This window comes from Canis aureus, chromosome X (assembly GCF_053574225.1).
Source record: "Canis aureus isolate CA01 chromosome X, VMU_Caureus_v.1.0, whole genome shotgun sequence".
Classification (NCBI taxonomy): Eukaryota; Metazoa; Chordata; class Mammalia; order Carnivora; family Canidae; genus Canis; species Canis aureus.
Window position 1 is genome coordinate 58,337,789 of NC_135649.1, and position 26,306 is coordinate 58,364,094.

Below are 26,306 nucleotides of genomic sequence, written 5' to 3' on the forward strand. Positions count from 1 at the left end.
AGCCGCAATGTGGACAATAGTCAAATTATGGAAAGAGCCCAGATGTCCACCAACAAATGAATGGAAAAAGAAAATGCTATATATATATACATATATATATATATATATATATATATATGTATATATATACACACACACACACACACACACACACACACAATGGAATACTTACTACTCAGGCATAAAAAAATGAAATCTTGCCATTTTCAATAACATGGATGGAACTAGACAGTATTATCCTAAGCAAAATAAATCTATCAGAGAAAGACAATTATTGTGTAATCTCACTCATATGTGGAATTTAAGAAATGAAACAGATGATCATAGGAGAAAGGAGGGAAAAAGAAAATGACAAAATCAGAGGGAGAGAAATCATTAAAGACTCTTAATCATAGGAAACAAACTTAAGGGTGCTGGAAGGGAAGGGGTGGGGAATGTGTTAATTGGGTGATGGACACTAAGGAGGGCATGTGATGTAATGAGCACTAGCTATTGTATAAGACTGATGAATCACTGAACTCTACCTCTGAAACTAACAAGATTACTATATGTTAATTAATTGAATTTAAATCTTAAAAATAAAATAAAATAAATAAGTTACCTAAGAATAAATCTATTCAAAGATGTGAAAGACCTTTACTCTGAAAACTATGAAACAGGGATCCCTGGGTGGCGCAGCGGTTTGGCGCCTGCCTTTGGCCCAGGGCGCGATCCTGGAGACCCGGGATCGAATCCCACGTCGGGCTCCCGGTGCATGGAGCCTGCTTCTCCCTCTGCCTGTGTCTCTGCCTCTCTCTCTCTCTCTGTGACTATCATGAATAAATAAATAAAATCTTTAAAAAAAAAAAAATAAAACTATGAAACAGTGATGAAAGAAACTAAAGAGGACAGAAGGAAATAGACATTCCATGCTCATGGACTGAATGAACAAATATTGTTAACATGTCTATACTACCTAAAGCAATCTACACATTTAATGCAATCTCTATCAAAATGCCAACATTTTTCACAGGGCTAGAACAAAACATCTTAAAATTTCCAAAGCAGCCAAAAAAGAAAAGCAAAGCTTGAGACCCCACAATTCTGGATGTCCAGTTATAGAGCTGTAGTGATGAACACAGTACAGGCAAAAAAATAGATACCCAGATTAATGGAAGTGAATTGAAATGAACCTACAACTATATGGTCAATTAAGATTTAATTAAGAAGAAATGAGTATCCAGTAGAAAAAAAGACCATGTCTTCAACAAACAGTGTTGGGAAAACTTGAGAACAATATGCAAAAAAATGAAACTGGACCACTTTCTTATACCATACACAAGAATAAACTGTAAATGGATTAAAGACTTAATTGTGAGACAGGAAACCAGGAAAATCCTAGAAGACAACAAGAGGCAGTAACTTCTTCAACATCTGCTATAGCAATTTCTTTCTAGATATGTCTTCAAAGGCAAGGGAAACCATGGCAAAAATAAACTATTGGACTTAATCAAAATAAAAGGCTTCTACACAGCAAAGAAAACAGTCAACAAAACTGAAAGGCAGCCTATGGAGTTGGAGAAGATATTTGCAAATGTTATATCTGATAAAGGGTTATTATCTAATATATATAAAGAACTTATAAAACTCAATACTCAATAAACAAATAATCCAATTAAAAAGTGGGCAGAAGACATAAATAGATATTTTTTCCATCAAGATATACAGTTGGCTAACAGACACTTGAATAGATACTCAACATCATTCATCATCAAGAAAATATAAATCAAAACTACAACACCTCAGAATAGCTAAAATTAACAACATAAGAAACAACACATGTTGGTCAGGATGTGGAGAAAGGGGGACCCTCTTGCACTGCTGTCAGTATTGGAAACTGGTGGAGATTCTTGAAAAACAGTATGGAATTTCCTCAAATATTTAAAAATAGACTACTCTACAATCCAACAATTGCACTTCTAGGGATTTACCCAAGGAATACAAAAACACTAATTCATAGGGATACATGCATCCCAGTGTTACAGTAGCATTATCTACAATAGCCAAATTATGGAAACAGTTCAAGTATCCATCAAGTGCCAAATGGATAAAGATGTGATATGTGACATGTATACATATCATACACATATGTGTGTGTGTATGATATATATACACAGATACCTACATACACAAAAAAGTATGACCCAGCCCTAAAAAGGAATGAAATCTTGCCATTTGCAAGGACAGGATAAATAGAAAGTTTATGCTTAGTGAAATAAGTTAAAGAAAGACAAATACCATTTGATTTCACTCATATGTGGAATTTAAAAATCAAAACAAATAAGCAGTGGAAAAAAAAGAGTAGAAAAATCAAGAAACAGCCTCTTAACTATAGAGAACAAACTGATAGTCACTAGAGGAGAAAATGAGTAGGGTTGATGGGCTAAATAGATAGGGATTAAGAAGTGCATTTATTGTGATGAGGACTAGGTGTTGTATGAAACTGTTGAATCACTACATTGTATACCCAAAACTAATATTATACTCTATGTTAACTAAATGGAATTTAAATTTAAAAAAATCTTAAAGAAATAAAGTTATCTAAAAGATGAGAAACAAAATGATAAATTATAACTTTAATAGGAGTAACTATATACCTTTAAAGTTTATTTTAAATTATCATACAGAAAATTCAACATTTCTGATCTATAGTTCTATCAATTTTAATACATGTATGGAGTCATGTAACCACCAGTAAAATCAGGATATGGAACAGTTCTATCAATGTCAAAAAAAAAAAGTCTCAGGGCACCTGGGTAGCTCAGTTCAATAAGCATCTACCTTTGACTCAGATCATGTTCCCAGAGTCCTGGGATTGAGCTCTGCATTGGGCTCCCTGCTCAGCCGAGTCTGCTTCTCCCTCTCCCCTTCCTCCCTGCTTGTTCTCTCTCATTAGTTAATTAATTAATTAAATTATAATAAATAAATAAATAAATAAATAAATAAATAAATAAATAAAATATTTAAAAAAATCTCATGCTACCCCCTTACAGTCACACCTTCCCACTCCTAACTCCTGGGAACCACTGGCTTGTATTTTTATTTTAATATTACTATAGTTTTCTCTTTTTGAGAAAGTTATATAAGTAGAATCTCAGAATATATAACTTTTTAGACTGGTTTCCAGTCTAAATGTCCTATTTATCAAGACTGTTACATGTGTCAATAGTATATTGCTGCTATTAGTGAATATATTACCTTTGTTTGGATGTGCCACAGTTTACTCTTGGAAGACATTTAGGTGAATTCCAGCTTTTGGTAATTATAAAAAGAGTTACTATAAACATTTATGTACAGATTTTTCATTTTTCCCGTGTAAATACCTAGGAGAGAGATTACTTGGTCTCATGATAGGAGTATATTTAACTTTATAAGAGAAACCATCAAATTGTTTTCTGGAATGGCTGTATGATTTTGTAGTCCTACCACCAGTGTATGAGAGTTTCAGTTGCTCTATATTCTTGACTATACTTGGTATGGTCAGTCTTTATAATTTTAGACATTCCAATAAGTATGTAGTCGTATGTCTCTGTGATTTTCATTTACATTTACCTAGTAACTTATGATGTTAAACATCTTAAAATAGCTATATTTTTTAAAATACAGTAAGGCTTTATAAAAATAAACATGCTATACAGCAGAATCTAAACATTCTCCCAGAACCCTATCCTAACAATATTCAATAAAGGATGAGGTTTTACCATGACAGTCAAATTCAGAATATAGTGGCATTGAAAGAAAAAGAATGTATTTTTTAAATCCTACCTTTTCTTGCTGAAACCAAGCCTGCCAATCCTGAAACAGTAATCACTCCAATTTTTGGAAGAAAATCTCGAGGTGGATTCTTCAGATAGACATACACATCTTTTAAGAAATAAGTTAAAATGAATGAGAAATATCAGAAAGGGAGACAGAACATGAAAGACTCCTAACTCTGGGAAACGAACTAGGGGTGGTGGATGGGGAGGTGGGCAGGGGATAGGGGTGACTGGGTGACGGGCACTGAGGTGGGCACTTGACGGGATGAGCACTGGGTGTTATTCTACATGTTGGCAAATTGAACACCAATAAAAAATAAATTTATAAAAAAAGAAATAAGTTAAAAATTAATATAAATGGCTTACTAAATTAGGCATTCTATATATGATGCAGAAATGCTAAAGAGATTTGCTAAGATAGAAGATGGTTTAAATACTCTTCAAAAATGCTACGCAAAACAATGATTTGAGTAGTGAATTAAAAAGCTAGTTAAAATAGTTACTTGTACAAAATAAAATCTTCCTTCAATAGCTGATTTAACAATTGTTTTTTTAATACAGGCAAATGTTACTCTCTAATGAAATATGATGCTACAGTTCACATATAAGCATGGATTACTATAAAGTAAATGCCTGACTGTGTATGTATTATATTTCTCTAATGGAGATGCTTCTGGCCTTATCTGCTCAAATTTGATAGGATCAAGTAGAAATAGAAATAAATACTTTATTAAGGAATTTTGAATAATTGACTAGGGATACATGTAGCTTATAGACCCTGCTTGCCACTACTCCCCAATACCCAGAGCACCATTACTCTTAGTTAAAACCAATGATCAGGATGAGAAGTGAGCCTAGACCAAAAGTAGATGAAGAGTGGTCACAAGTCTAGATTTTTTGGCTTTTTATATATTTAAATTATTTCTGTTTCCATGCAACCCCGAAAAACAGATTCTATCACAGTTAGTTATTTAATGGCAATAACTTATTTAATCATATTCCTCAAGACTGATGAGGAATATAATTTGCAAATAATTCCTATATACCTCAAGTAATGATAATACAGGTATAGGTAATCAACATCATGGAGACATTTAAAATTTTAGCTGATCTTTCTGTCTCCCATACACATTTATTTCAACAACTGGCTTAGGCTAAGAATATTAGAAAGAAATATCTACGCCAAATACCATTATCATCATACTAAGGAGTCAAATACAATTGCTTCCTAACATTATCTCAAATATTCTAGAGTGACTGATTGGTATTAATGTCTCCTAGCAATAAATAGCAAAATTCTAGTCTCCTAGCAATAAATAGAAAAATTCTAAGTATTTTAACAGCAAATAGCACCTATTTAAACTAATTGATAACAATGGAGACATGTTTCTAATTTATGCTTTGAGTATATAATAGGGGCTTTGCAGCTAAAATAGACCTCAGTTTGAGTCTAGGCACTGCCACTTACTAATTATGTGACCTTAACAACTTACTTAACCTTCCTACATCTTAGTTTTCTTATCTGTAAAAAGGGAGTAATTATAGGGTGACCTGGGTGGCTCAGCTGGTTGCATGTCCAACTCTTGGTTTTGGCTTAGGTCATGATCTCAGTGTTGTGAGACAGAGCCCTGTCTCAGGCTCTGTGCTCAGTGCAAAGTCTGCTTGTCCCTCTCCCTCTGCTCCTCCCCACCTTGTGTTCACACTTGCTCTTGCACTCTCTCTCTCTCAAATAAATAAAGGAATAATTATAATACCCACACTCTTAGAATTGGTACGAAACTAAATTAGATAAATTATAAAATGCTTATCATAGTGCCTTAGCATATAATAATTGCTTAATAAATCATAGGTACTATTACTTTGTTATTGTTATCATAAAGTGCTATACGGAGTATCTTCTCAGTTGGTAAAACATGATAATGAATAACCACGTTTATTTTTCTCATATTTACACCTTGCAAGTTAAAAAGATAATAGTGCATTTCTAATTATGGATGGCTAACTCACCTACCTTTTCCAAATTGTACTGTATCCATTATCCCATTTTTCATAAACACATAAACACCCTAAGCAAAAAGAAAAAAAAAGGACATCTGCATGTTTGAAGATGTTGATAATTAAATCAAATAGTCCACATCTCTGAGACCATATTAAAATCTTGACTTAGCATTGGACCCAAGTCTAAATCTAACTTCCCTATTTATTCACATGAGAATACTCATTGAACTTAGCTTCTTTTCATTTCTTGCTTTTCATTCTATTTAACATGGATAATACTTGTTTACTATTTTCCTCATATAAACAGGTAAAGTAATGCCTATAGAGCATCTCACAGATAATTTATTGCAGAAATACAATGATTTATCATCTTATTTTATAAAGACTTAGAAAAATGAATACAATTTAAATAAAGCATGGATAGAGGCATATTTCTGCTGAAAAGCAACATCTGATTAATAAGGATGTGGCAGCAATGACATAATGATTTGTGAAGAAAGTAGTAACAGCAAGCCTAAAGAAAGTACTTCATGTTCTTTTTTTAGTATGAATTAGAATGAGAAAACAAATCTAAATAAGACATTTATCTCAGGAGAGAAACCATCCTATATAGGCTAGTGTTTATATTATTTTTTTTAAATTTTTTTATTTATTTATGATAGTCACAGAGAGAGAGAGAGAGAGGCAGAGACATAGGCAGAGGGAGAAGCAGGCTCCATGCACCGGGAGCCTGATGTGGGATTCGATCCTGGGTCTCCAGGATCACGCCCTGGGCCAAAGGCAGGCGCCAAACCGCTGCGCCACCCAGGGATCCCTAGTGTTTATATTATTTTTAAATAAGAATATAAATTCTCTACAAACCAAGATTATATTAACCCACTGAAGTGATTAAAATTTTAAATCAAATTTGCTCTTTTACCTATTTCTAACTAATTTATTTGAATATAAGAAATATGGTTACACTCATTTACTGAGTGGTAGGTACTATCTTAATTACATCAGAAGACAAATGAAGGCAGAGAATTATTTATCTACAGTAACTGCCCGTAGTCATGCTAGACTCTACTGAAGAAAGCAGAAAATATAACTGAAATATATGATCTCCATCTCTGAACTAGCTGCCATGGAACCATGGGATAAAAACAAAAAAAGATTTTCAAAGCAAAGAACACAGAAATAATTATATTAGGAAAAAATGTCATTACTATTGTTATATCTTGGTATTAGTAACTTTGTCTCAGATATTTTCATGGAAATCAGAGATGTAAAGGTTCATCTCTTCATTGTGGTTTCAAGCTGTACAAACCACCATAAACCTTAACTGCCACTTAGTTACTTCTCTTTAAAGACTGTCTCTTAAGAAAACCTCACCTTTGAGGTTATAATACCTATTGACCAGCTGATTGAAAATCATGTAGCTATTGAGGAAGAATAGTAGTCACTTATCTTGGGAAGTTTTCCTTAGCTTGTTTACAAATTCACTTTTATCACTGTAGGTCACTGCTATCTAAATTTCAAAACACTAAGGAGAGGAGTAGGAACTGAATTTGCCCTATAATATTTTAAGTTTAATGCAGAATGCAATTTGAGTCAGAAGTAATTTTTAAAGAACAGATTATGTTTTTAGGAGAAAATTAGAAAGAAAAAGATTTTTTTAAGATTTTATTTATTTATTCATGAGAGGCACAGAGAGAGAGAGAGGCAGAGACATAAGCAGAGAGAGAAGCAGGCTCCATGCAGGAGCCCGATGTGGGACTGGATCCTGGGATTCCAGGACCACGCCCTGGGCCAAAGGCAGGCACTAAACTGCTGAGCCATCCAGGGATCTCCAAGAAAAAGCTTTTTACAGTGAAGATGAAATACATTCAAAGTGCCCTTTTTCAATCTATTCACTTTAACATATTAACAAAATAAATGTTCTTTTAGTCTTAAATTAGGTGATAGTAACAATAGCAATTTAAGGATCTCTCAGAACAATTTACCTCACTAAAAACAAATTTAAGAACACTATGGTATATTAGGTCTCAGGAGACTTAAGTATGAATCATCCAGTTGTTGGCATATAGCATTAGGGGCATGATTCAAATCCTTATTAGTTAATATGTTTTCCTTTCAGATCAAACTATTAGGAGTGTATGATACAACTAAACTATTAAAGTTGTTTGACATGGATGCCTGGGTGGCTCTATGGTTTAGCGCCTGCCCTCGGCCCAGAGTGTGATACTGGAGTCCCGGGATCAAGTCCCACATCAGGCTCACTGCATGGAGCCTGCTTCTCCCTCTGCCTATGTATCTGCCTCTCTCTCTCTCTCTCTCTCTCTCTCTCTCTGTTTCTCATGAATAAATAAATAAAATCTTTTAGAAAAAGTTGTTTGACAGACAAAAATTTTAAAAACTAACACCATGTATTCATCAGATGTTTTAAATATCATCTGGAATAACTAGAATTCACATTTAGTGTTTCATAAAATCATTAGAATATTTTTAAAGAATGGATTAGAAACAAAAAAGAACAAGGGTTATATTTGAGAAAAAGTTGTGTGGTAATTAGGCCAGAATGATGAAAACAATGGTACCAGCATTATCCTTACAACACTGACATTGGAGATGCTGATGCTGATGCTAACACACCTTGTTGATGTGAAGATAATAAAACATCAATATTTTATCAGCTTACTCCATCACTCTGCTGTTGGATAATGCTGACTAAAGGCTAAATATTAAAGTAAGTTGAATTCTGTTTTTCCCAATAGCTGACTATATTCAGAATGGTCTTATGAGCTAAACTCAACAAGTTAACATTTTGCTTAGCCAAAAAAAGAACAATTCAGAAATACTTTCACAACTTCTTATAAACAGCCAAACAACTATACATGAAAAATAACATAAATGCTTGCTGAACTATCTTAATCTATACAGTAATGTTATTGTAGATTAAATATTACAAATATGGCCACAAATTCTTTGCTGCTATTCATATTGAGAGGTGGCATCTAATTCCATTCCTTTTAAAACTAGGTTGGCCTTTGTGACTTAAAATAGAATATTCTAGAAGTGCCTTTCTTGGACATCTGATGATAAATAAGAAGCTTGGTAAATTCTGCCAAGGATCTCTTGTAAGTATCTGACAATGCTGAGATCACCATGCCTCTGGCCACACGTAGGTGCGTTAGTCAACATTCTTAGCTGAACCCAGCCTTCTAGCTCTTTGTGACAAGGTACTAAAGATGAGAATGAAAGTGTGTTAGGGCCTCCAGATCAACCCATTCACCTGGTGAATGTCACTGAGTAACTTCTATCAATACCAAATGCAGCCAAAGAATCTCCTGTCTAAATAAATCAGAAACCTCCAACATTAAACCACTATTAGAACTTACTTACCTTGCACCAGCCAATATAATGACTAGTTGTAGTGCGGATGGATGCAAAGCCCATCTGTAAATGACCAGGTTGCTCTTCAACATATTTAGACTGCAGAGGTGGTGCAGTATATATGGGGAGCTAGAGGCAAAGAAAAGTTCATGTTAAAAATATAAAATAGCTGGACTTCCTTTTCAAGGAGTATAGCAAAAGAGAAATCATCAACCTTCCTGCTAAAAGCAACTAAAACTGCTGATAAAATATTAAAAAAAAAATCTTGGGATGCCTGGGCAGTTCAGTCGGTCAAGCATCTACCCTTGGCTCAGGTCATGATCTCAGGGTCCTGGGATCAAGCCCCACATCAGGCTCTCTGCTCAGCAAGGAGTCTGCTTCTCCCTTTCTCTCTGTGCTTGTGCACACTCTCTCTATCAAATAAATAAAAATAAAATATTTTTAAAAATCTTAAGTGGAAGGAAAGATCCACTAAGCTATTTATAAAGACTATTATGAAGCCTCAAACAAAATAAAACAGAAACACAGAGATAAACTATAAAGCCAGCTTTTTACCTTGTCATCATTTGTTTTAAAATAGATGGTTCGTGCAGTATGCAATCAGGAAACAAAACCTAGAAAAAGCTTGAGGTACGCAATCTTATTGGGGACCCTATAAGTTGGCATCTCAATGTTTTACATCCTCAACTTAGGAGTGAATTAGAAGGGGAGTCTGGGTGGCTCAGTCAGTTCAGCATCTGCCTTCAGCTCAGGTTATGATTCTGGGGTCCTGGGATCAAGCCCCACATTGGACTCCCTGCTCAGCAGGGAGTCTGGTCGGCTTCTACCCCTGTCTCCTGCTCATGCTCACTCTTTCACTCCCTCTCTCAAATAAATAAATAAAATCTTAAAAAAAAAAAAGCTGTCTTGGCTCTGGGAGATTCCTGAGGGCATTAGGAAGCTGAATCCCACCCTTAAGGAGACAGCACAAGCAGCCTGCTGAGATCCAAGGTAGAAGCAGCAGTGTGAAAAACACCTGAGGCGGGATCCCTGGGTGGCACAGCGGTTTGGCGCCTGCCTTTGGCCCAGGGCGCGATCCTGGAGACCCGGGATCGAATCCCACGTCGGGCTCCCTGCATGGAGCCTGCTTCTCCCTCTGCCTGTGTCTCTGCCTCTCTCTCTCTCTCTGTGACTATCATGAATAAATAAATAAAATCTTTAAAAAAAAAAAACACCTGAGGCATATGGTAAGGAAAGTTATTTACTCAGCTCAGAACACATCCCACATAGGCAGGGATCCCAGGGAGGCCCTTACAGGAATAAAATAAAATAAAAGAGAAGGCTGGTACCATTTCCCTCCCTACCCCTCAGCAAAACACAAGGCCTCTTGAGGGAATCAGTGCAATCCTGACAGGAACTACAAGCCCTGTGCCCTGCGATTTAGCAGATCTACCCATTCCAGTCATGCTTGCCTCAGTCCCAGCACTGCAGGTCCCCTCTCTGAGAAGACCAGCATAAACCTTACCACCAATGCATCCCCTGACCTGCACATTTTGTGGGGCCTTAGTCCTGGCAGTAGTGGCTCATCACATCCTAGGGACAATGAGCACACTTTTATTAAAACTACGCTCCCTACCCATGCATGCTTTTTGAACCAACTACAGATAGCCCTGGTTTCAGCCCACACCAGTGCCACCTTACTATAAAAGTGTGCACCCCACCCACTAGTTTCAAGAGCAAGAGACCTAGCTGACTTTCCTAACACATAGAAACAGACACAGAGAGTTAGACAAAATGAAGAATCAAGAGAAATATGTCCCAAATGAAATAACAGGACCAAACCACAGCTAGAGAACTAAGAGAAACAGATATAAGTAATATGTCAGATACAAAATTTAAAATAACTATCAGGGAATCCCTGGGTGGCTCAGCGGTAGCACCTGCCTTTGCCCCAGGGTGTGATCCTAGAGTCCCGGGATCGAGTCCTGCGTCGGGCTCCTGGCATGGAGCCTGCTTCTCCCTCTGCCTGTGTCTCTGCCTCTGTGTGTGTGTGTGTCTATCAAAATATATAAATTAAAAAATCTTTAAAAAATAAAATAAAATAAAATAATAAAAAAATAAAATAAAATAAAATAACTATCATAAAGATATGCACTAGACTTGAGAAAAGAGTGGAGAATATCAGTGAAATTCTTAACAAATAGACAAACATGAACCGATAAGAGATGCTGAACACAATGAATGAAATTAAAAATAAACTTGATGGAATTAATAGCAGGCTAGAAGAAGCAGAGCAACAAATTAATGACCTGGAAGACAGAGTAATGAAAAGTAAACAAACTGAGTCACTGAGAAAAGGAATATGCAAAATGAGGACAGACGTAGGAAATTCAATGACTCCAACAAGTGCAGTAACATTCACATTGTATGAATCTGAGAAGAAAAAGAGAGAAAAGGGGTAGAAAAGTGTTTTGAAGAAATAGTAGCTGAAAAATTCCCTAATCTAGGGAAGGAAACAGATAATCTAGATTGAGAAGTCACAGACATCCCCCAATAAATTTATCCCAAGGAGGTCCATACAAAGACACATAATAATAAAATGGCAAAAAAATGGTGATAAAAAAATAATTTTAAAGGTTGCAAGAAATAAAAAGATATATGTATACAAGAGAAACATCGTAAATCTATCTGCAGATTATTCAGCAGAAACATTGCAGGCCAGAAGAGAGTGGCATGATAAGTGAAATGAGCTGAAAGGGAAAAATCTGTAGCCAAGAATATTCTATTTAGCAAGACTATCATTGATAATAAAGGAGAGATAAAGAATTTCTAAGGCAGGGGCAGCCCGGGTGGCTCAGCGGTTTAGTGCCACCTTCAGCCCAGGGCCTTATCCTTGAGACCCAAGATCAAGTCCCATGACAGGCTCCCTGCACAAGGCCTGCTTCTCCCTCTGCTTGTGTCTCTACCTCTCTCTCTCTCTCTCTTTCATGAATAAATAAATAAAATCTTAAAAAAAGAATTTCTAAGACAAACAAAAACAAAAGGATTTTGTAACCACTAAACTAGTCCTACGAGAAATATTAGAGAGGACTCTGAGTGGAAAGGAAAGATAAGTAAGGCTACAAAATGTTTAAAAAAAAAACAGTAAAAATAAATAACTTTGTAAATACAGTGAAGGGATTCACAAAATAAAAGGATGCAAAATATGACACCATATTGTCTAAAATGTGGGGACAGATGAGTAAACAATGGGTTCAAATATAGGTAACCGTCAACTTTTTATAGATTGCTACATACAGAAGATGTGATATATAAATCTAATGGTAAGCACAAATTTAAAAAAAAACAGTAATATATAAGAATAAAGAGAAAGGAACCTAAGTATATCACTAACAAAAACCCGTAAACCATGAAAGACAGCAAGACAAGAAAGGAAAAAAAAAAACCTACACAACTACAAAACAAGTAACAAAAAGGCAATAAATATCTATCAATAATTAATTCGAAGGTAAATGGACTAAGTGCTACAATCAAAACACACAAGGTGACCGAGTAGATAAAAAAACAAGATCCATCTATATGCTACCTACAAGAGGCTCATTTCAGGACTAAAGACACCTGGAGATTAAAAGTGAGGGAATGCAAAAACATTTATCATAAAAATGGATCTCAAAAGAAAATCAGAGTAGCAATACTATATCGAGCAACACAGATGTTAAAACAAAGAATAACAAAAGACACTATGTAATAACAAAGAGGACAACCAAACAGAAAATATAGTATTTTTAAATATATACAAACCCAACATGGGAACACCCAAATACTTAAAACAGTTAATAACAAATATAAAGGAAGTGATTAGTAGTAATACAATAAGAATAGTGGACTTTAATACTTCACTTACAATAAATGGGCAGATCAACGAAACAGAAAATCAAAAAGAAACAGTGGCTTTGAATGACACAGCAGAACAGATGGATTTAGCAGATATATTCAAAATATTCATTCTAAAACAGCAGAATACACATTCAAGAACACATGCAACATTCTCCATAACAGATTACATATTAGGACATAAAACAAGTCTCAACAAATTAAAAAATACTGACGTCATACCATGCATCTTTTCTGACCACAATAGTACTAAAGCCAGAAACTGAGCAAAAGAAAAAATCTTGAAAGAGCTCAAGTACAAGGAGGTTAAATAACATTCTACTAAACAATCAATAGGTGCACCAAGAAATCAAAGAAATAAAAAATTATGTAGAAACAAATGGAAATGAAAGTACAATGGTCCAAAATAAGTGTGATGCACTAGGACTAGATGACATTAAGAAATGGGAAGACTTTCTACACTCATAGATTAGAAAAACAAATATTGTCAAAATATCTATGCTACCCAAAGCAATGTATAGATTTAATGTAATCCCTATCAAAATACTAACAGTATTTTTTACTAAACTAGAATAAACTATCCTAAAATTTATATGGACCAAGACCCCAAATAGTTAAAGCAGTCTTCATAAAGCAAAATAAAAATAAAACAGCATCATACTCTCTAGCTCCATCCATGTCCTTGCAAATGGCAAGATATCTTTCCTTTTAAGATTAAATAATATTCCATTATATAGTGTGTGTCTATGTGTAGCACATCTTCTTTACCTATTCATCTGTCCATGGACATATTAGCTACTTCCATAATTTGGCTATTGCAAATAATGTTGCAATAAACATAGGGGTGCATGTATCCCCTTGAATTAGTGTTTTTAAAATTTTTTTAGGTAAATACCCAGTAGTGCGATTACTGAATCATAGCATAGTACTATTTTTACCTTTTTGAGGAACCTCCATACTATTTTCCACAGTAGAGGAATAAAATGGAATAAAATCATGGGCAGTAAATACACTGATGGTTACTAGATAGGAGGTATGTAGGTGGATGGGTAAAATAGATGATGGGGATTAAATATTACACTTATCAAGATAAGTACTAAGTAATGTATAGATTTGTTGAATCAGTATATTGTACACCTGAAATGAATAAAATAGTATATTAAAATAAAATAAATAAAAGTGGAATTAAAATTAAAAGCTTTATAGAAAAAGAACTCAACAGATAAGTTAAATAGACTGGATACAGTTGTTGAGAGATTTAGTGAACTGGTAAATCTAAAGAAATTATGCAAAGAAATAAAAATATGAAACATATATAATATAGAATGAAAAGAAAGGGGCAGGGATAATATTTAAATAGAATGGCCACGATTTTTCCAGGACTGAACTAAACACTTGAGAGATTCAGAAATCCAACATATCCCAAATAAGATAAAGAAAAAATAATCCCCAATTAGATACATAATAGTAAAACTCCATAGGGCCAATGACAAAGAAGGGATTTTAAAAATAAAAGCCAGATAACAGATTAGCTTCAAAGGAATAAATATTAGATAAAATTTTGATTTCTCAAAAACAGCATTGTACAAGATATCTTTAATGTGCTAAAAGGAAGTAACCCAACTGGGAATTATATACTCAATAAAATATTTCTGTTTCAAAAATGTGGGGGGCATAGGGACACATTCAGACAGATAAGACCCAAGCTAGTCTGCAACGAAATCACCCTCATTAAGCAGTTTATTTACTTACTTACTAGATCATACTTATTTACTTGATCACTAGTTTATTATTAAAGGATATAACTCAGAAACAGCCCAATGGAGGAAATGTACAGGGCAAGGTGTGGGGAAAGGGCATGTAGCTTCCATGCCGTCTCCAGATGCACGATCCTACCAACATCTCCATGTGCTCAAAGTGGAAGCTCTTCAAACCCCATACTTTTGGTTGCCTTTTTTAAAGATTTATTTATTTATTCAGAGAGAGAGCATGTGAGCAGGGGGACGAGCAGAGTAAGAGGTAGAGAAGCAGACTCCTGACTGAGTGTGGAGCCTGATTTAGAGCTCTATCTCAGGACCCATAAGATTATGACTTGAGCCAAAACCAAGAGTTACACACTCAAATGACTGAGCCACCCAGGTGCCCCTTCTTTTGTTTTTTTTTTTTTAAAGGTTTCATTTCATAGGCATGTTTGATTAAATCACTGGCCATTGGTGTCTGACCTCCATTCCTGATTTGGAAATTTTAAATGATGTACTTGAGGCAGAAAAAAATATTTTTACTGAGAAGGTCTGAGATACAAGAAGGAATGATCACCAAAGAAAATAGTAAATATGTGGGTAAACATAAGTAATGAATAGATGAAATAATACGGTCTTATGCCTGTATTTTAAAAATAGAACTAAATTTCTGAATATCAATATAGTATAAGAGGTGATGACATAAATTAAAATATTCTAAGTTCTCAATATTGTTCAGATGGAGGGTAAATATATATTGATCACACTCAAAAAGAAATGGAGGTTAAAACTTCTAGGTTCATCCCTGAAAGAAAATCAGAAGTCACAATCAAGAAACTTTGTTGTGTAGAAAAATAAAAAGGAAAAATAATCTAAAAAAAAAAAACCCACAAGAAAGAAAATAAAAGAACAGAAGAAGTAAAAACAAAAAAAACAAAAAAACAAAAAAATCCACAAACGTTTGTAGAATTCTAAAGGTAATAACTTAACAAATACAAATGGATAAGATGATTTAATTAAAAGCCAATGAAAACATCAGATTGCATAAACATAGTCACATGCTATGCATGAGGCATTCCTACAATAACTATTTAGAAAGGCTGAAAGAAAATTGTAAATGCATACTGGAAAATTGCAACCAAAAGAAAGCTACCACAAGCTATATTAATATTAGATAAGTTTTTTTAAAGTATTAAAAAAATAGACCTTAAGAGAGAATGCATTACTAGATATAAAGTGACTCTATCAAGACAAAAAGTTGAAAGAAGATGTGGTCTATATATACAATGGAATATTACTCAGCCATTAGAAATGACGAATACCCAACTATGTGCTTCAGCATGGATAGAACTGGAGGGTATTATGCTGAGTGAAGTAAGTCAATCAGAGAAGCACAAACATTATATGGTTTCACTCATTTGGGGAATATATAAAAAATAGTGAAAGGGATTAAAGGGGAAAGGAGAGAAAATGAGTGGGAAAAATCAGAGAGGGTGACAGAACATGAAAGACTCCTAACCCTGGGAAACAAACAAGGGGTAGTGGAAGGGGAGGTGAGTGGGGAGACGGGGTGACTGGGTGAGGGGCACTGAGGAGGGCACTTGACGGGATGAGCACTGGGTGTTGTACTATATGTTGGCAAATGGAACTCCAATAAAAATATATAAAAAATTTTTAAATAACCAGAGATATTACAGTCTTAAACATGAATGAATCTATATGAAAAGTAAATGAACTGCTTCAACACAAAAAGGATAAAAAGATCACATTGAGACAAGTAAGAGAGACAAAGACAAAATCTCCCCAAAAACCCAAACTCTTGTCAAGACAACACACAATAGAGAAGGATCTAACAAGTCCAGTGTTTATCCTGGAGGAGTGAGGGGTTGATAGCCCACATCTGACACCCCAATGCCTGGGATCTGCACTGTAGAGATGAGCCTTCCAAAGTCTACCTTTTTAAAAAACCAAAGGGACTAACATCCAAGAGATTCAAAGCACTATAGGAAACAGATTCCCTTTTTAAAGGGCCTCTTGGAGCACTGGGGTGGCTCTAGTGGTTGAGTGTCCAACTCTTGACTTTGACTTAGGGTTGTGGGCTTGAGCCCCACATCAGGCTCCAACTCTCAGTAGGGAGTCTGCTTGAGATTTCTCTCTCTGCACACCCCCACCATGCTCTCTTTCTAAAAGATAGAAAGTTTTTAAAAGTTTTTAAAAAATAAAAAAGGGAGGTGGGGCAATATGGCGGAAGAGTAGGATCCCCAAGTCACCTGTCCCCACCAAATTACCTAGATAACATCAAATAATCCTGAAAACCTACGAATTCGGCCTGAGATTTAAAGAGAGAACAGCTGGAATGCTACAGTGAGAAGAGTTCACACTTCTATCAAGGTAGGAAGACGGGGGAAAAAAGAAAAGAAGAAACAAAAGGCATCCAAGGGGGAGGGGCCCAGCGAGGAGCCAGGCTAAGGCCTGGGCAAGTGACCCCAGGACAGGAAAGCCCCGGACCAGAGGAGCAGAAGCTTCACCAATCTTCCGGGTGGGAAAGATGCTCGCAGGGAGTTAGAGCAGGACCCCAGGAGGGGCGGGGATGCCCTCAGGCTCCCAGGGACACTAACAGAGCACCTGCAGCCCAGGGAGAGCGCGCCACACCCCGTGGCTGAGCTCCCTAAAGGGCTGCAGCGCGCTCACAGCTGGATCCGGGAGCAGCTCAGAGGGGCTCGGGCAGAGGCTCCGCGGAGAGGGGCTGCAAGGTCGGGAGCACGAATCCAAGAGCGGAGGCCCGGGAGCACAGGGCGCCGGGGACACAGACCAGGATCTGGCCTCCCCCGGGACAGGCAGAGGCCGGGAGGGCCCAGGACAGCAAGGACGCTCTTGCCACCAGGCGACCCCAAGCTGAGCAGATCAGCGGCCCCGCCCCTGGAGCATCCAGGCCCCTGCAGGCTGAGAGCTCTGTAGTTACTTCAAGAGCTGAATCGAGGGCTCCAGAGCTGGCCGCCTCCACTGTGGTTGTTCCTCCTGGGGCCTCACAGGGTAAACAACCCCCATTGAGCCCTGCACCAGGCAGGAGGCAGAGCAGCTCCCCCAAGTGCTAACACCTGAAAATCAGACAAAATATGCCCCTCCCCCAGAAGATCAGATAGACAGACAAGTTCCAGGGGAAGTCAAGGGACTTAAAGTATACAGAATCAGAAGATCCTCCACCGTGCTTTATTTTTTTTTTCTTTTTTGCTTTTTGATTTCTGTTTGCTTCCCCCCGCCGTTTTCTTCTTTCTCTTTTTATTCTCTTTACCTTTTTTCTTCCTTTTTCCTTTTTTCTTTTTCTCTTTTCTTTCCTTCTTTCTCTCCTCTCTTTTTCTCCTTTTCCCAATACAACTTGTTTTTGGACATGCTGCACTGAGAAAAATGACTAGAAGGAAAAACTCCCCTCAAAAGAAAGAATCAGAAACAGATCTCTCTACCACAGAGTTACAAAATCAGGATTACAATTCAATGTCAGAAAGCCAATTCACAAGCACTATTATAAAGCTACTGGTGGCTCTAGAAAAAAGAATAAAGGACTCAAGAGACTTCATGACTGCAGAATTTAGATCTAATCAGGCAGAAATTAAAAATCAATTGAATGAGATGCAATCCAAACTAGAAGTCCTAACGACGAGGGTTAACGAGGTGGAAGAACGAGTGAGTGATATAGAAGACAAGTTGATGGCAAAGAGGGAAACTGAGGAAAAAAGAGACAAACAATTAAAAGACCATGAGGATAGATTAAGGTAAATAAATGACAGCCTGAGGAAGAAAAACCCACGTTTAATTGGAGTTCCCGAGGGCACCAAAAGGGACAGAGGTCCAGAATATGTATTTGAACAAATCATAGCTGAAAACTTTCCTAATCTGGGAAGGGAAACAGGCATTCAGATCCAGGAAATAGAGAGATCCCCCCCCCTAAAATCAATAAAAACCGTTCAACACCTCGACATTTAATAGTTAACCTTGCAAATTCCAAAGATAAAGAGAAGATCCTTAAAGCAGCAAGAGACAAGAGATCCCTAATGTATATGGGGAGAAATATCAGATTAACAGCAGACCTCACCACAGAGACCTGGCAGGCCAGAAAGGGCTGGCAGGATATATTCAGGGTCCTAAATGAGAAAAACATGCAGCCAAGAATACTTTAGCCAGCAAGGCTCTCATTCAGAATAGAAGGAGAGATAAATAGCTTCCAAGACAGGCAGGAATTGAAAGAATATGTGACCTCCAAACAAGCTCTGCAAGAAATTTTAAGGGGGACTCTCAAAATTCCCCTTTAAGAAGAAGTCCAATGGAACATTCCACAAAAAACAGGGACTGAATAGGTATCATGACACTAAACTCATATCGTTCAATAGTAACTCTGAACGTCAATGGGCTTCATGACCCCATCAAAAGGCGCAGGGTTTCAAACTGGATAAAAAAGCAGGACCCATCTATTTGCTGCCTACAAGAGACTCATTTTAGACAGAAGGACACCTACACCCTGAAAATAAAAGGCTGGAGAACGATGTACATTCAAATGGTCCTCAAAAGAAAGCAGGGGTAGCTATCCTTATATCAAATAAACTAAAATTTACCCTAAAGACTGTAGTGAGAAATGAAGAGGGACACTATATCATACTTAACTGTTCTATCCAACAAGAGGACTTAACAATCATCAATATATATGCCCCGAATGTGGGAGCTGCCAAATATTTAAATCAATTAATAACCAAAGTTAAGACATACTTAGATAATAAGACACTTATACTTGGTGACTTCAATCTAGCGCTTTCTATAATCGACAGGTATTCTAAACAAAACATCTCCAAAGAAACAAGAGCTTTAAATGATACAATGGACCAGATGGATTTAACACATGCATACAGAACTTTACATACAAACCCAACTGAATACATATTCCTCTCAAGTGCACATGGAACTTTCTCCAGAATAGACCATATACTGGGTCACAAATCAGGTCTTAACCGATACCAAAAGAATGGGATCTTCCTCTGCGTATTTTCAGACTATAAAGCTTTGAAATTAGAACTAAATCACAAGAAGTTTGGAAGGATTTGAAACACGTGGAGGTTAAGGAACATCCTGCTAAAGATGAAAGGGTTAACCAGGAAATTAGAGAAGAATTAAAAAAAATCATGGAAACTAATGAGAATGAAGATACAACCGTTCAAAATCTGTGGGACAGCAAAAGCAGTCCTGAGGGGGAAATACATCGCAATACAAGCATCCATTCAAAAACTGGAAGGAAAAAAGCTAACCTTCCACCTAAAGGAGCTAGAGAAAAGACAGCAAATATATCCTACACCCAGCAGAAGAAGAAAATAAAGACTCGAGCAGATCTCAATGAAATGAGACCAGAAGAACTGTGGAACAGATCAACAAAACAAGGAGTTGGTTCTTTGAACGAATTAGTAAGATAAATAAACCATTAGCCAGCCTTATTAAAAAGAAGAGAGAGAAAACTCAAATTAATAAAATAATGAATGAGAAAGGAGAGATCACCACCAACACCAAGGAAATATAAACGATTTTTAAAACATATTATGAGCAGCTATACGCCAATAAATTAGGTAATCTAGAAGAAATGGACGCATTTCTGGAAAACCACAAACTACCCAAACTGGAACAGGAAAAAATAGAAAACCTGCACAGGCCAATAACCATGGAGGAAATTGAAGCAATCATCAAAAACCTCCCAAGACACAAAAGTCCAGGGCCAGATTGATTCCCGGGGGGAATTCTATCAAACGTTTAAAGAACACTACCTATTCTACTAAAGCTGTTCACAAAGATAGAAAGAGATGGAATACTTCCACTCGTACTACGAGGCCAGCATCACCTTAATTCCAAAATCAGACAAAGACCCCACCAAAAAGGAGAATTATAGACCAATATCCCTGATGAACATGGATTCAAATATTCTCAGCAAGATACTAGCGAATAGGATCCAACAGTACCTTAAGATTATTCACTGTGACGAAGTGAGATTTATCCCCGGGATGCAAGGCTGGTTCAACACTCGTAAAGCAATCAATGTGATTTATCATATAAGCAAGAGAAAAAAACAAGAACCATATGATCCTCTCTATAGATGCAGAGAAAGCATTTGACAAAATACAGCATCCATTCCTGATCAAAACTCTTCAGAATGTAGGGATAGAGGGAACATTCCTCGACATCTTAAAAGCCATCTACGAAAAGCCCACAGCAAATATCATTCTCAATGGGGGAACACTGGGAGCCTTTCCCGGAAGATCAGGAACACGACAGGGATGTCCACTCTCACCAATACTATTCAACATAGTACTAGAAGTCATAGCCTCAGCAATCAGGCAACAAAAAGAAATAAAAGAAATTCAAATTGGCAAAGAAGAAGTCAAACTCTCCCTCTTCGCAGATGACATGATACTATACATAGAAAACCCAAAAGCCTTCACCCCAAGATAGCTTGAACTCATACAGCAATTCGGCAGCATGGCAGGATACAAAATCAATGCCCAGAAATCAGTGGCATTTCTATACACTAACAGTGAGACTGAAGAAAGAGAAATTAAAGAGTCAATCCCATTTACAGTTGCACCCAAAAAGATAAGATACCTAGGAATAAACCAAACCAAAGAGGTAAAGGATCTATACCCTAAAAAGTATAGAACACTTCTGAAAGAAATTGAGGAAGACACAAAGAGATGGAAAAATATTCCATAGTCATGGATTGGAAGAATTAATATTGTGAAAATGTCAATGCTCCCCAGGGCAATTTACACATTTAATGCAATCCCTATCAAAATACCATGGACTTTCTTCAGAGAGTTGGAACAAATCATCTTAAGATTTGTGTGGAATCATAAAAAACCCCGAATAGCCAGGGGAATATTGAAAAAGAAAACCAGACAGGGGCATCACGATGCCATATTTCAAGTAGTACTATAAAGCTGTGATCATCAAGACAGTGTGGTACTGGCACAAAAACAGACACATAGATCAATGGAACAGATTAGAGAATCCAGAAGTGGACCCTCAACTTTATGGTCAACTAATATTCGACAAAGCAGGAAAGACTATCCACTGGAAAAAAGTCTTTTCAATAAATGGTGCTGGGAAAATTGGACAGCCACATGCAGAAGAATGAAACTAGACCATTGTCTTACACCATACACAAAGATAAACTCAAAATGGATGAAAGATCTAAATGGGAGACATGAATCCATCAAAATCCTAAAGGAGAACACAGGCAACACCCTTTTTGAACTCGGCCACAGCAAATTCTTGCAAGATACATTCAGGAAGGCAAGAGAAACAAAAGCAAAAATGAACTATTGAAACTTCATCAAGATAAGAAGCTTTTGCACAGCAAAAGAAACAGTCAACAAAACTCAAAGACAACCTACAGAATGGGATAAGATATTTGCAAATGATGTATCAGATAAAGGGCTAGTATCCAAGATCTTATTAAACTCAACAGCCAAGAAACAAACAATCCAATCATGAAATGGGCAAAATACATAAACAGAAATTTCACCAAAGAAGACATACACATGGCCAACAAGCACAGGAGAAAATGCTCTGCATCACTTGCCATCAGGGAAATACAAATCAAAACCACAATGAGATACCACCTCACACCAGTGAGAATGTCAAAAATTAACACGACAGGAAACAACAAATGTTGGAGAGGATGTGGAGAAAGGGGAACCCTCTTGCTTGCACTTTTGGTGGGAGTGTGAACTCGTGCAGCCACTCTGGAAAACTGTGTGGAGGTTACTCAAAGAGTTAAAAATAGATTTGCCCTACAACCCAGCAATTGCACTGCTGGGGATTTACCCCAAAGATATAGATGCAATGAAGCGGCAGGACACCTGCACCCCAATGTTTATAGCAGCAATGTCCACAATAGCCTAACTGTGGAAGGAGCCTCAGTGTCCATCATAAGATGAATAGATAAGGAAGATGTGAGATATATATATATATATATATATACACACACACACACACACATGCAGACACACACACGCACACACACACACAAAATGGAATATTACTAAGCCATTAGAAACGACAAATACCCACCATTTGCTTCAACATGGATAGAACTGGAGGGTATTATGCTGAGTGAAGCAAGTCAATTGGAGAACGACAAACATTATATGGTCTCATTCATTTGGGGAATATAAAAAATATGAAAGGGAATAAAGGGGAAAGGAGAAAAAACGAATGGGAAATATCAGTGAGGGTGACAGAACATAAAAGACACCTAACTCTGGGAAATGAACAAGGGGTGGTGGAAAGGGTGGCGGGCAGGGGATTGGGGTGACTGGGTGTTGGGTACTGAGGGGGGCACTTGACAGGATGAGCACTGGGTGTTATGCTATATGTTGGCAAATTGAACTCCAATAAAAAATATACAAATAAAAGAAAAGAAACTAAGTATGTACTATATTTTGGCTAATTGAATTTAAATTTAGAAAAAGAATGAAAAATAAATTAAAAATAAAATGTATTGTGGAATAAAATAAATAAGGAATTCCATGTATTTTATAATTAGTAAATAGCACAAATTTTTTTTTTAATTCAGAAATATGTAAACGCAGCTATGCAGGACCATGCTACCTAGTCTCCTACCTAGATTTTCAGCTTTTTAAGGATGAGTGTGTCAAAGTATGCTTAAAATCATCACTCTAAGATTAATAAAGAGAGAAAACTGAGAGTTAGCATGTAGGGAACTGACTATCACAGACTTCAAATGAAAATTAATAAAAGTCTACCCAGTGCTTATAACACTTCCTCATACACATACAAGAGGAAGTCAGGAAAAAAAAAAACTTTTGTTAAATGAATACTACTTTATGCATATTCAGTTTGGCAATGTATTGTTAACTTTTATGCTCTCTGGCCTACAACTCTGTATCTAGAAGTTTATTTCAAGGAAATATTTATAGCCGTACATAAAGATTTATCTACCAAGTGTTTCATTGAAGCACTAATTATAATACCATAATAATTGGAAATATCCTAAATTTCTTTTTTTTAAGGATTTTATTTATTTATTCATAGAGACAGAGAGAGAGGCAGAGACACAGGCAGAGGGAGAAGCAGGCACCATACAGAGAGCCTGACGTGGGACTTGATCCCGGGTCTCCAGGATCACGCCCTGGGCTGCTGGCGGCACTAAATGGCTGCGCCACCGGGGCTGCCCGAAATATTCTAAATTTCAAAAAAATTATGGAAGTTTTATTTTTGATAATGGTATATTCATACAACCAAATATTTATGGCACCATTAAAAATTCTAATATCATCCAAATAGTTAGTGGTGGACTCAGGATTCAGATTCAGATTTATATACATTTCTCTAACCATGCCGGTAAACCTTAGGGGTGAATTGAGGCTGGAAAAGATAAAAAGTGCAATGGTGAACAAAGCACTGGATGAGGGGCTGCTGGTAGCAGTGTAGTCTTGGTAGATGTTATGCATTTGGCTGGGGTGGGTATCCAGGTTTCTGGGCTCCTGGAGTCAGAGGAGGAAGATGAGTTCTACCAGATGTCACATGGGGGTATCACAAAGGAACTGAGAAATAAACGAGGATCAAAGGCAAAAGCACCAGTCAGACAGAGGATTAGGGGGACTCTGACTTTGACATCCACAAAAGGAATGAACCATCCAGTGACAGAGAAGTGGAAGAGCGAAGAAGGAAGTGCCCAGTAGTCACCAAAGCATATAAGGAACTTCTCAAGATCTTGAGACCTCAAAAAGTCAGTACTCCAGCTAGTAACTCTCAGAAGGCCTGATAAAAGAAGGAACTGCTGCCACTATGAACTAGAAGAAAATGGCTCTGACAGAAATTCCATGTGTCCGTCTACAACTAAGCATACATGACAGACATTCCTTTGGGTACTGGAGAGGCAGTGAAAGGGTCCACATTGTGAGTGGCCACTGACCCATGAAGAGCTGCTCAGAGAGGCCAGGATCACAGAGGAGCTCAACTTACATTCACTTGAAATATATGAGCAGCTCCAGGTTGACAAAAAGCAGCAGGTGCATAAGAAGCAGATGTGCCCTGGGCCCATAATATCATTCAGTGGCAGTGCTACCTGTTGAGGAGCCAGGCCCTAAAGAAAAGAACATGAATATGGAAGGACTGCTTGCTCCCACAGCTTCTGCACTGACTCCCCATGCCAGCATTGGACCTATCAACCCTCCTCCTCATTGCTCCTATACCTTCACCATTTTCAGTGACGATGTGACAATCAAGGGAAGAAAGGTTTCCCCAAGAGTAGCCCTGAAAGGTCCCTGTTTGGGAGGTCTGCCTTGTGACGCACTGCTAAGCCCTGTACTGGGACCCTGTCACAGACATCCCCTACACCACTGCTCAAACCTTTAAGATCACCCATGAGGCCTACAAGTAGAACACCACTGCCCATGGATTGCCACACACTTGCTTCAGCACTTCCCAAGCCTCTCCCTGGTTCTGGACCCCAATCCTTGCACCAGAAAATTGCTATCAAATAACGAGATGTTTGATCTTCAGAAACCTCTTTCCTGCCCTGACCTGGGGCTCCAAATGTTCCCCCTCCTTTCCCTGCTTCTCCCCTTCGTAATCTCTGAGCTTCACCCAGCCCTTTTCTATATCTCTTTCCCCCAGTTCCTCCTTGTTCTGTTTTTTAATCTAATAAAAGAAAAAGATCCCCTTAAAAAAAGTACAATGGTGAATAGAATCAATAGCCACAATTAGGTATCAACAATCTGGTACGATAGACTAGATCAATAAGATTCAAGTTATATAGGCATAATTGTACCTGTAACGGAGTAAAAAAAGTCCATATACGTAAGTACAGACTGGAAAATGACAGAGCTTACCGATAGCCCATATAAAGAGGTTTAATTAATTTTAGAGAACTCCAAGTTCACTATGTCATTGTTAAAATCTGATTATAAGCAAGGCTAATTATAAGGACATTCAAACAAATATATTTGTATTTGTATATTTGTATTGCTCAGGCAGTATTAATGGAAATATATTATCTAGAACAAGAGAAGTCAGAATCTTACTTTATCCTACAGTCATCTGAAAAAAACATTAACCATTCTAAACATGATTGGCAAAGAATGGCCATTATAGTGCAAGAACTCTAAGTTATGACATATAAGGGTTAAAGCTACTAATATCTAGGATGCAAGATCACTTAAGGTGTAACTGATATTTGAAGAGTTGTTTTGTGGAAGAGTGATGAGAATTTTTCTATATGGTACCAATGCCAAGAGATACAAGGCCAAAGGATAGAACTTATTAATGAGACAGGTTTGTGTTTGACATAAAAGAAGGACCTTAAATTGAATGAGAACTGCTAGAAGATGGATGGACTACCTTAGGTACCTTTATCCAGAGTTTTATTGTTATAGAAGATAAATAGCGGGCAGCCCCGGTGGCTTAGCGGTTTAGCGCCGCCTTCAGCCCAGGGCATGATCCTGCAGAGCCGGGATCTAGTCCCAGGTCAGGC

General features: G+C 37.2%; 1 protein-coding gene and 1 pseudogene across 10 annotated transcripts in view; one reads left to right on the forward strand and one right to left on the reverse strand.

Moving 5' to 3' along the window:
- Positions 1-26,306, reverse strand: part of APOOL (apolipoprotein O like) — a 254,234-nt gene that overhangs the window by 196,458 nt on the left and 31,470 nt on the right. For 9 of the 10 annotated variants that reach the window (XM_077890171.1, XM_077890172.1, XM_077890176.1 and 6 more), the window contains 3 exons: positions 9,177-9,296; positions 5,809-5,863; positions 3,805-3,903 (listed from right to left, as the gene is read on the reverse strand). In XM_077890171.1, the coding sequence (XP_077746297.1) occupies positions 3,805-3,903; positions 5,809-5,863; positions 9,177-9,296 (274 nt within the window). The remainder of the gene's footprint in view (positions 1-3,804; positions 3,904-5,808; positions 5,864-9,176; positions 9,297-26,306) is intronic. The other variant, XM_077890167.1, reaches the window with a different exon arrangement.
- LOC144308245 (vacuolar protein sorting-associated protein 72 homolog pseudogene) lies at positions 24,277-25,317 on the forward strand (annotated as a pseudogene).